This window comes from Fukomys damarensis, unplaced genomic scaffold (genome assembly GCF_012274545.1).
Source record: "Fukomys damarensis isolate Sample0158 unplaced genomic scaffold, DMR_v1.0_HiC HiC_scaffold_25, whole genome shotgun sequence".
NCBI lineage: Eukaryota > Metazoa > Chordata > Mammalia > Rodentia > Bathyergidae > Fukomys > Fukomys damarensis.
In genome coordinates, this window is record NW_022900937.1 from 8,757,415 (window position 1) to 8,769,972 (window position 12,558).

Genomic DNA, 12,558 nt, shown 5'->3' on the forward strand with positions numbered 1-12,558 from the left:
AGCTCAAGACCATGTGGAGCCCTGGACTCTTGTTTTCTCTGCTCCCACCTTGTGCTGAAGAATCCCAGAATTTCTCTGGACTTGGAACCCACATGGAGGGAGGAGCTGGAACAGCAGTCTGAAGCCAGGGAGATTCTGCACTGCTACTTGTTCCTCCTGCTCCTGCTCTATGGATATTAAAAAAGCCTTTGATTTTTGTTCCTTGATGAGATGAGATTCACTAATCAAACAATCTGCTGTATAAAAAGTTCCTTATATAATAAAGCCTATGATGCCGTGAGCTCTCACTCTCTCAGACAGGATCTGCAGATCTCCAGAGTGTGAGGGATAGGCCCATAACAGGGACAAGGATCCCTGGGGCCAGCATGGCTGGCTGCACCCCGCCACGCCTCGGGTGCTCCGATCACTCCTGCAGACACTGGGTCTGCACTCAGACCCACCAGTGAGATGCTCCAGCCCTGTCCCCAAGTGGGGCTGGGTGGTAGAGACACCTGTCCCGTGAGTCTGCCAGGGTGGCACCGCCTCCCTGGAGGGCAGGAATCTGAGGACACTGGGGCCATTGCTCCACACCCTGCCTGTTCTCCTCCCTGGCAGAGACCAGGCTTTCTTGCTGTTCATCCCCAAAGTCACTGCATGGGAGAAGTTTGAATATTCTCCAGACATCTGCGTCTTCTGCAGCATTTTCTTGGCTTTCATGAAAATGTACTTCTCTTTTTTAAAAGAGTTGCCACTAGGTTTGATGTTTCATTGAAAAATCAGGTTTTTACTGCTTTCACCCTGCAAAGGCTGTGCTTCTAAGCTCTCATCATAGTCATGGCCTCCTCAGCCTCAGGTGCACCTGGACCATGTCCAAGCCACATGATTCTGTACCATTGTGTTTGGATCTGGGATGCTTTTTCTTCCTTGTTGGGTCCAAGAGGAATTATCTGATCCTCTTGAAATCACTTTCTTCAAGTGAGTTATGCTTATTGTCATAGAGACCTGGAAACGCACAACTTTACCTTGATTTAATACTGCATATCAAAATGATCTCTATGCTCCTCTAGGAAAAAAACATACGTTTTAAAAATTTCTTTTAATACCAAAATAGAAGCTTAATAAGTGAGATAAATGTAGAAAACTCATTTGTGAGTTACTTATAAATTTCCAGTGAGATATAAAATTTTGAGGTCAAAGTTAATCAAAGAAATAATGGACTACATAAACAAACAATTATTAAAACAAATTATTTTTAAAATGAGTTGCACCTAGTTTGGTCAGCAATGAAGCAAAATGAACTCTCATGTCAAAAGAGAAGGAATGCCATTGGTGTAAAAGTGTGTAAATAAGAACTTGATCACCAAAAATAATCGGTGTAATGCCATTCAATAAAATATTGTTCTGATGGGACTACAGAAAGTATGTTTTCTTTTGTTTTTTGGTACCGGGGATTGAACTCGGGTCCTTGCACTTGCAAGGCAGGCCACTGAACCAGTGAGCTAAATCCCTGGCCCGGGACTACAGAAAGTAATGCCTTATTTTATTTGAACTTATTTTATACATTTTATCATATTTATATGTAAATGTCTTATATTTGTATACTTACTATATTGTTAATTATGTGAGTTTTTTAACTTAAATTTGAAGTTTTCAATTTAAATTTCATTGATGCTCATTTACTAAGCATAATTGTACCCAGGCGTGGTGGCACACACCTGTAATCCCAGCACTAGGGAGGCTGAGGCAGGAGGATCACTGTGAGTTCGAGACTAGCATGGGCTACACAGTGAGTTCCAGAACAGTCCAAACTGCATAGTGAGGCCCTGTCTCAAAAAACCAAAACAAAAAGATTCAATGTATACAATATTCATTAGTTAAACAGAAAGAATATAATGCTAGCAATTACTTACAAATGGGTATGAAAAATCAACCTTCTTATCACTTACAAGAACCTGATAATTCAAAGAAATGTTACATTTAAATTAAGAATCAAAGATATGTTTATTATACTCTGTGATCCATAAGGAGACAAATATCCACAAAACCATACTTAAATTGGCAATTACCTTTTTCAAGATAAAATCTCTAAAAAATTTTTAAAGTCTGAGCAGATGAGATTGTCTAAGAGTTTGCACTGGATGAAAACATGAATTTGTAGAAAGAATGCATTTTGAGATATCAAAAAGTAAAATGATTTTACCATCACTTCCATAGATTAGTTTATCTAGTTTATGAAATTACTATTTTTATTATCCAGTAGAGAATGTGTAAGACCATTTGGCAAGGAGCATTTTCACAGAATATAATTATACATTCTGAAGAAATTGTTCTTGTGTTTCCTTCGAGAGCTTCCACCTCCCTTCTGAAACATAGTCTGTGGGTTCAGACAGCCACATGGATATTTCCTCAGAGAGTGAGTGCATGCCTCTTATCCTGACAGCAGAGCTGGGAAGAAAGGCAGATTTTTTCATAGCATCTCATAAAGAGAGCTGAAAGAAATAAAGTAGAATTTTCTCCTAAGCAGTGTCATGACCTTTTGAAATGTTCAAAATCCTCACACATTTTTCCAAGCAAGAAAAGTCAAAGATTTTGTTCTATGAGGATATATAAAAACCTCCTTTTCAGGTCTCAAAGACTGGAATTGTGAATTTTTGGGTTTGTTGTGACCTAGAAGAAGCAAAACTGACCTTCCTTAGATCTTGGGAAATTCCCGGTAAAGCTTTGTAAATTACTGTGGAGTGTGTGTGTGTGTGTGTGTGTGTGTGTGCATGTGTGTGTGTGTCTGTGTGTGTGTGTGTGTGTGTGTGTACATAGATACACAAGCATGAGTGATGGCCTGGAACATTTGTAATATTTTAAAGGAAGACATACTGTGTTTTGTCCATTGCCTCATTAGAGGTAGCAAAGGACAAAGCCTCTATGCATAGAGTCACTCCTCCCTTTTGTGTCACACCTTGTCACAGGCAACAAGTAGGGACACTAGGGTAGGGTGCTCCGGGCAGCCACCTTCCCTCTGGGGCCGGCTCTGTGGTGGTGAAAGACTCAGGCATGACTGAGTGAAGTCCCCCAGAATCTGGAGCCCACAAGCAGTCATTGCATGGGTGTGGTATGCAGTGATGATTTGGAGAGAGCAGAGAGCTTAGTCAGTAGAAGCGGAGGGCTGAGTTTGGCTTGGCTGCTGTGTTCTCATTCCCCGCACCTTCCACTCCCCATCATTTCTCTGGCGTGGGGCTGGTGCTCTTTCCTCTGCACTCAGGCCCCCAGCCCCAGGTTCTCTCAGGTGGTGTCCACTGTCCCCTCCCAGCACAGTTCAGCCCGGCCAAGTCCACCCAGCCTGCTCTCCTTCAGACTGCTGAGCTCTGCTCAGCCCTCTGCTTTCCCTCCCTCTCCAGCACAAGCTCTCCAGGATTTGCTCCATCTCACTACCAGGAAGAGTTCATGGCTCAGGCCTGGGGTGGATGCACTTCTGCTTGAGTTACTATTTGTCCAGCAACTTCCAAGTCCTGAATGTGCACCAGTTAGAAGTGTGTTTTGCATAGGCACTCATTTCAGTTGAATGACGCACACACAGGCATGCACACATCCGTAAATAAAAACCCTGAATCGGAGCTTAACCCACTTACCAACAATGTCACTCTCACATTGTCTCTGTCAACCAAAATTCACCAGGAAAGAGTTCAAGGGGGAAAAGAGGAGGCTTTGTTTTAAACACACACACACACACACACACACACACACACACACACACACACACACACAGAAACTGTTTTTCAAATCAGGGCAACAGAAGGGAGCAGCTCAGGAAGAGCAAAGCGGGAGCCGACGGACATAAGAACCTTGCACTTCATGTTGTGGAGTGTGTGTCTGGAAGTGCTCAGCTGATGGGCTAAATGTAGATGGCAGCTCATCACCAAGTCCAGGCAGCCGAAGGAGACTCTATGGACTTCATTTATCTTGGCAGTTGAAGGAGAAATGTGTCCATGCCACTGCTGTGCAGTTTAGTTCTTGGTTCTTCCAGGAACACAGCCTTCACATTGAAGCATGAAACAACAAGGACTCCAGCACAGATAACTCTTAAATAGGCAGATGGGAGCAAAAGCAGCTTTTAATGATGCCAGCTGCTCAGAGAGCGACTCCTGTCGGTCTGGAGAGCCCCAGTTGGAAGTTTGTGCTTCCTTGTATACCTCTTTCTACATCTATGAAATTTAATTCCATTGGTGTTTCCCTGGAACACAGCAAGCAAGATTTACACAAAGCAAAGCAGTGGAGAAGGGGACAGCAGAGTGCTGGCAGGACTTTCTGAGTCTGTTATCCTCCTTTGGTGACAATTACAGGTTGTCAGGAGCACTCAGGTGTGTTCTACAGAGAGCATAGTTACCTCGTTAGCCCATAGTTGCCTGATAACACAGATAACTCATAGTGGCTCGATTTCACATAGAAGGGTGTTCTCCTCTCTCAACATGACACTGAAGTCAGGCTCCCTGCTGAATTTAGGCCTTCTGGGATGTGCAACTTTTCCAAAAGTTCCATCCCTTTTCTTTTTCATTTGCTAAAACTTCTCACTGAACTCTGCCAATGAGAGTTCATTGCCTTCGAATGTGCCATCACCAGCGTTTGGCAGGCATTGGTTTATCAGCCCACACGAGGCAGCTGACACTGTGTATTGTACAGCTGTTACGTCCTCACTACATAGAAAGTTTCCAGACAGGGTGGCACTTTGTGGGCCACCACAGTCTTCACTGTACCTGATCATGGCTTCTGTATAAGCAATAGCCCAAAATGTTTTGTAGAGGATAGAAGGAAAAGGAAGAAGGGAGAGAGGAAGAGAGGGAGGAAAGGAGAGAAGAGGTAAGGAAGGAAGGAAGAGAAACCTCTGAAGATGTTAATTACACTCAGAAATTCATTATTAATGATGCTCATAATTAAGATTGTCTCTATTTAGGAAGTCAACAGACTGAACGTTCAAGCTATTTACAGGCAAACTTCCCGGTTGAAGTGGCACAGTTTGAATAACTTCATCATTTAATATAAATTTAGAAATCATCTCATGTGGTAAGAGAATCCAGAGTGAAATGAAGGGCAACTAGAACAAGACAGCCACTAAAGGACCGGCCGGGCTCCACCCTCTCTGAATATCGGGCAGAGCGCGTGGTGTCCCTCCAGAAGTGAAAATGTTTTGGCTCACGGTTCATAAACCTCTGAAGTGAAGTCTGCCCTTCCTGCGCATGCCACACACGTGTCTGTGGGCTGAATGCACAGAGAAACCCTGTTCACAGGGTACGTGGACACAGTCAGTGCTGAGAGCCAACACCTTCGAGCACCTCAGGGCTGTAAAGTGAAACAACAAGACTAGTGGTCTCATGACGCCAACATGCCAAATTCAAAAAGAAAATCAAATATTACATGAGGTGTAAGACTAATACTGTACACATTTATTATTCCAACATTCCCAGGTTGACTTGGAGAGAACATGTCTTCCTTATTCTAAGCCCAGTCTCTTAACTACTGACTATGCTACACAGCATCGTCACACTGCGATATGTGCTCTACACAGAGCGATGACGGAGAACAATGCCTTTCATGGAAGAAAATAACTTTTCCAAATCCTTTGCAAAACGTGTTGACTTTGGTTGCCTGAGCATAATTATAATTTAGAAAAATCAATACTTTGAAAGTGCAGATTTATTGTAGCTCCATCAAAAATTTTAAAATATTGCAACTGTTGGTTTTCTTTAAAATTTATTGTATTTCTTTGCACTCTCTTTCTCTCAGTTAAATAAAATACTTTTGTATTTTATACTTTATTTTGATGGAGGAGAGAGGAGAGCACATATCAAGAAATTATACATTGTTATTTGCTGAAATTTTACTACCTAACAATTATAATGTACTATGAAAATATGTAGTGTTCAGGAAGTGCCCATTTAATTATTTCATCTCATGAGGTTAGTTTAGTTGACTTAAAAATACTGTTAAATTTAGATTCACATGTTTAACTCCTCATAAGTTTTCTCAGAAACATCGCAGCTTTGGAACCATGGACTGTGGCTCTCCTCCACCATGAAAACTTGAGCCACTGGTGAGAAGGAGTAGAGTCACTGAGCAAACGCTGAACCAAGGATGAGCTCAGTGCAACTTGAAAATTGGTTCCTAACCTAGGCCCTGATGACTGAATTAACAGCAATAAATATGCAGCTCACTATACTTGATTTGAATACACTTGCGCATCGATTAGCAAAATAAATGTAAACATTAAAGCAACTACTTTAACAGAATTTACTCTTTTTTTCAGGTGCTGCAAATACATTTACTAGTGGACCAGCACCAGCAACAGCTTCCTCAACAAAATTATCTGTATCAACACCAATCTCCATCAGTGGGGTTACTGAACCAACATCAGAAACATCTCCTAAAGGTAGACCTAACTCTTCATTAAATGGATTTTATCTCTAACAAACAAGATTGGTAGAGCCTGTATAACTTAATACAAGAAGTAACCTGAAATCTTACATATAGGATTGTTATAAAGGTCTGTGCTATTTCACTATTTTGAGATCCCTACAAGATTTTGGGTTTCAACATAGATGTGGGATCTCAGCGGGTCTCCTTGCCAATATTCTTGGAGATCACTCCCTCTTTGAGAATGCTATTATTGTGAATGTTGTATACACAATTTATTTTTAGACAAGAAAGAAAACCAGGCCTAATTCATAAAAATATCTCACTGCTCTGGTTCCCCACTTGCACAGCAGGGCCAGCATGGCACACCTATGTTAAGAACAGATTGATCTGCTCATTGTTCTGTGCTGATAACAGATTTATTCTGTTGCCTTCAATGGCAATGTCATCATTTCTGTCACTGGACTGAGTGACAGCAAGTCTATCCAGCATATCTGGCTAGGTGTTAAAGGGAGTGCCTAATTATTCACAACAGCTTACAATGCCTTTAGAATCCTTCAAGTAAAACCCAAGCATGTGTCAGTAAAAAGCAAGTGTATGGCTCATCCTGTGACACACAAAAGAGAGGCATGTCACTTGGGTGCACTAATCAATGAGGGATAGAATGTATAACTGCTCATTGATTTGCTTGAGATAGAAACTCTTGTTAGAATGCCAAGGCCACAGAAAGACCGGAAAAGCAACAACCTTGAATGAACAGATGGCTGAAATTCTTCTTCAGCTCTCCATTCCTCCCTTAATTTTTATTGTGGGACAAAGCATGCAGATCAACAAAGGCCAGTCCTTTGGGCTAGACTGGGGTGGAGATGCTCAGAGATTAAAGTGCATGATCAAAGCCTACTATTTCTGCAATGTTTGATTCTGAGATAAAAGCAAACCAATCCTCCTAGAACTTCTCTATCAAGTCCTGGGAAACATACAATGAGAACAGCTTGGGGTGTTTTAGTCCCAGAATATTGTACAACCTCTCTTTCCAGCCAAGGGAAACTCCAAAGAACACAGGTAGGAAACCATGGCTCAAGATACCTCCAGCCACCTGCCTCATACTGTAGTTTCAATTTTATTCAAATCCAAAGTCTTCTTTCTAGGCTACAACCCCTTTTTTTGAGAGAGGGTCTCACTAAATCACTAAGTAGCCTAGATTGGCTTTGAACTTCCTGGCAAAGAACAATGACACAAGTGTGTTCGAGCAGAGAAGGGATACTTTAAGGGGGTTAATGGCAACATCTTTTTTACCATAATAAAATTTTTTAAATTTAAGCATTCACTGTTGTTTCTGATCACTTCTTGTATTTGCCCCCCTCCACGTTGCAGAATTCTAGGCCTAAAATTGACAATTCAATGATAATTTGGTAAAAGTATATTAACTTTGCCATCAGTAATGCCCCCATAACTGTGAACACGGAGGTGGGTGTTGACATTGCATGGAATCCCACATCTCTTAGCTCCAGGGTCCACACCAGCATAGTCCAAACTGAGAAGCCAGGCATCAGGGCAGCGGCTGTGTGCTCAGCACAGTGGGGCAGCACTGGGGACAGGGTGGGGGCTGGAGCTTGTAGTGCAGGTGCTGCCTGGTCGCTGGCATGTGGGGAGGCCCAGGTGAGCTGGTCTCTGTGTCTCAGCACTGTGCTTCTTCTGACAGGAAGCACAGCATGCAGTACTGGAGGGGATAGAGAACTTGTCTTAAGCTCTTATGTTCTACATAATGCACCGTGTACTTGGCTTCCTAATCTCACCCTGTGAGGGTTTATGTTTGGGGCAGTTGCGTACGTTGCCCCATCTTCCAAAATAACCGGTTTAAAATGACACAATAATGTCAAAACAGTGTCTCTGTAGGGAAGCAGTGTCTGTTTTCCTCCCTCATGGCCAATACAGTCCTCCTAGCCACAGTGAAAGTATTTTCCAAAGAAATAACATTCATTGCTTCTTTATTTTCATTTTAAGGCCTCCAAATCACATTGTCTTTGTTTAAAGGGCAAAAGCAGTTGATTTTGTGCTGTTGTGTCTATGGAAAGCACATATATGTTCTTTCTTTTGCCAATGGCAGAAATGCTGCCATCAGAAAAGTAGAAAAAAGTGCAGTTAAGAGGAGTGTTCTTCTCCAGCCCCATAGCTCTGGGGGACAGAGCTGGACAGAGCTTTGCAGGAGGAGAACCTGCTGTCAGAGATTTATTTACCAGCAAGGGACAAGGGTCCGGGCTTTCCCAGTGGACTTTGAGTCACTGCTCACTGTACAAACATCAGGCTGCTGGAGATAAAATTCGCTTCTGACAGACACTGTATGTCACCATCAGAACACAAACACCTGAGGCATAGGAACCAACCTGAAATTTTGTTTGTAAATGTGATTATTATTGAACATGATTCAAAGTCAAATGTTTTAATAGTAGAATGATACTGAGGGAATAAACATTTCTCACCACTGGTATCAAAGCTCCTGGTGCTGAGCAGGCACTGACCTCACCTGGATCAGGAGAGGAGCAGGTGTGTGGGCTGTGGTTCAGGGTGCTGCACATGACCAAGGACAGGCATGGGTTTTCTGTGTGGACTATGCATAGCAAAGGGTGGAGGGCAGCGTTAAAAGTTGCTCTTGCATGTTTTCTTGGATGATTGGCTGGAATTAAAATGGCTTGACTACCTTGTAGTCTTTCTTCTTTAATCCATTGTCTTTCTGTTAAATTCAAATAGAAAATGACTCCCCCGGGATACCCATGCATGTGAGCCATTGGGTTCTCCTTTGCACAGAATTTTGATGTGCTAAAGTTGATGTTTCACTTTATGTTTATCATCACAAAGTATTAAACGATTACAAGTTAGACATTTTCTTGAAACTTTGGCCTAAATTCAGTTTAATCCATCTCTCAAAGGTTATTTTAGAAAGTGCTATAAATACTAACAGTAAACAATTTTACAGAGTAGAATTATCATATTCTATTGGCATAATCTAAACATTTGTTTACTCAAACCGCTGCAGGAACCTTAAAATAAGTAGCTTTTAATGTTTATACTAACTTCAATCCGTTTTCCTGCTCTCCAGCTATTTGAATGTACTTATCTATTTTTTTACACATAACATTTACAGAAACCATCGTTATCAGTCACTGTGACATTTTTCTCACAATAGTAGTATGCATCTATACTTCAGAATTTTAATATAGGTAATGGGAAATTTTCACCATAATTTGTATGAAGAATGCTTATTCATATCTGAAAGTGAATATTCATAAATTAACAATAGACCTAAAATAGCTTCCCTGTTGTCACCACATACACACATACACACACACACACACACACACACACACACACACTCACACACACACAAATGCCTTCTGAGTGAGGTGGTGGATATATTGATTAGCTTGACTGTGGCAATGGTTCCACGAAGCATGCATCTATCCAGCGTCACCCTGTACACTTTAAGTCCAGTATATGTGCCGCAGAAGTGAGCACATACACTTTACATCAAACTGATTTATTGTCATTTGAATCTAAAACTGGGGAAAAAGTATCACTTATAAATATCATGGCACTGATATAATATCACCACAATATCACTATTCACACACAAGTTTAGGAACACAGGGGCTGGGGATTTGGCTCAGTGGTTCCGCCGCCTGCTTTACAAGTGCAAGGGCCCAAGTTCAATCCCTGGTACCAAAAAATAGGACAAGGGCCGTGGTTCAAATGTTCAAATGTTCAGGTGGTTCTACACCTGCCTTGCAAGCACAAGGACTGCCGTTCAATCCACGATACAAAAAAGTGGGGAGGGGGACACAGAAATTACTATTTACTTCCTTGGTTTTGAATAGATCAAGGCAATGAGGGGATTGAGTCCTCATTATAAATGAGCATTCTCAGCTGCGTGTGGTAGCACACACCTGGAGTCCCAGCTACTTGGAAAGCTGAAGCAGAAGGATTGCAATTTAAGGCCAGCCTGGACAACTTACTTCAAAACAAAAGGGGCTGAGCCAGGCGTGGTGGCGCAGGCCTGTAATCCCAGTACTTGGGCAGCTGAGGCAGGAGGATCACTGGGAGTTCAAGACCAGCCCGGGCTACATAGTGAGTTCCAGGTCAGTCTCAACTACATAGTGAGACCCTGTCTCAAAAAACAAATAAACAAACAAAAAAAGAACAAAACAAAAGGGGCTGGAGATGTGGCTCAGTGGTAAGGCACCCCGGGGTCATTCCCTAAATCCTAAGTGCCACAAAAAATAGATATTCCTATGTGTTTTATGAGAACAGAATGTTAGAGTATGTATCCAACTGATGGGTTGTGCTTATAAACTGTGTACACACAAAGTAGATCTTCCTGGACAGAAAGATCTTTTTTCTTCGTTGATTGTCATATCCTCGGTGTCCTTCTTTAAAAAAAGTTATTTACTAAATGCCAAGAATTATTCTTGCTATTACTCAGAATAAAAAGATAGTAAGAGCAGGACACTCCCCTTAAGACTCTAGGCAGGGCTGAAGAATGTTTCATGAATGAACAAATAATTACAAGGGCACACATTCCTTTATGACTCATGCTTATTTGGAATTTTCATTACCAGAGCTAAATTAACAAAACAGCACACAGTTCATACCAACAAATGGTATTCCCAGATCTTGTTGACCAGGACATTTTCTTCCATAGGGGAAAATAAAGCAATTTTAAGTGGCTGGAGTTTAGAGATTTTACAGTACTTTTCTGCATGTTTAATGATACCCAGACAACAGTCTGCAAGAGAAATTTGCAATCTGGATCTAGCATGCAAAAATGTGTGTGTGTGTGTGTGTGTGTGTGTATGTGCGTGTGCGAGTGCACATGCATAAGGGCCTGCTCATGCGTGTGTTTAAAAACGGGCCACCCACCCAAGCATCCAACACATACATTCCTCTTTGGACAAAAGAGCAGGAAAATAGAAAAATTAAAGATAGATGAAAACTAACCCTGTTCCTTCACAGAGGAATCCCACCCCCCCTCACCCCTCAGCCGTGATCTGACCGACTTACTTGTTGCTTGACACGTGAGAGGAGACTGTGATCAGTAACGATGGCATCTCTTACCTAACTAGGGATGACCAACACCAGCACAACTGGGGCCTCTCCAGTTTCTTCATCAACAGCAAGGGGAAGTGCAGGTGAGTAGATTCGTGTTGCCGCCATTGAAACTATATCTAGTATATATCTAATATATAGTTCACATGCCATAATTTCACCCCTTTAACATGCACAATCCAGAGAAGTTGTAAATTATCATCAGCGTGCCATCTTCCAATCCATGGGCATGGAGTGCCTTCCTCTTTATCTAAGTCTCTAATTTCTCTTCACTATAGTTACAGTTTTCGGGGTAAATCATTAGAATTTCTTTAATTCAATTTATTCCTTATGTTTTATTCCATGTTTGCTTTTGTAAATAAAATCACTTTTTCTTAGTTTCGATTATGTTCGAAGCTACTTACAGAAATACACGACTTTCCTGAACTCTTACTGGTTCTGACGTGTGTGTGTGTTTCCTAGGGTTTCCTATACCCAGTAGAATATCATCTGCAAAGAGAGGTACTTTTCCTTCTTCATCTCAATGAACACCCTTTCATTATATTTTATTGTCTGATCATTCGGGCTAGTTTCCCCAGTGCTATGCAGGACAAAAAGAGAGGAGGGAACATGCTTGCTTTCTTCCTTCCCATAAGGAAAGCCTGAGAGCGCTTCCCCGATATGAATGGTGTTAGTTATGGGTTTTTCTTTAGATGCTTTTCACCAAAGTGAACAAATTCACTTACTACTCTGTCGATTGTTTTTATCACAGATCATTGAAATTTTTTTTTATTGAGTTTATTGGTACATTTAGGGATACAGTACAGTTACATTCATTGTTTTGATCATGTACCTTTACATGGCAAGTCTTGATTCTCATTTTTTCCCCTTACCTCTGCCCTCCCTTCACCCCCTCCTCCCCTCCCCATCTACAAACACTTTATTTTCATCTTTTCATTCTCTCACATTTTTTTCTTTTCCCTTTTTGTTCTTCCCCTACGTATCACACCTTCCCTACACCTTTAGCTCCTTTCCTCCCATTTCTAAATGTCAGTAATCTTATTAGAATCTTATGCATTGTTGCAGAATATTCACACCAGG

General features: G+C 41.6%; 1 protein-coding gene across 2 annotated transcripts in view; it reads left to right on the top strand.

Moving 5' to 3' along the window:
• The window catches only part of Emcn (endomucin), an 86,647-nt gene that overhangs the window by 23,143 nt on the left and 50,946 nt on the right, over positions 1 to 12,558 (top strand). The window contains exons 2-3 of one of the 2 annotated variants that reach the window (XM_033756111.1): positions 6,272 to 6,394; positions 11,496 to 11,561. In XM_033756111.1, coding sequence (XP_033612002.1) covers positions 6,272 to 6,394; positions 11,496 to 11,561 — 189 coding nt within the window. The remainder of the gene's footprint in view (positions 1 to 6,271; positions 6,395 to 11,495; positions 11,562 to 12,558) is intronic. The other variant, XM_033756113.1, reaches the window with a different exon arrangement.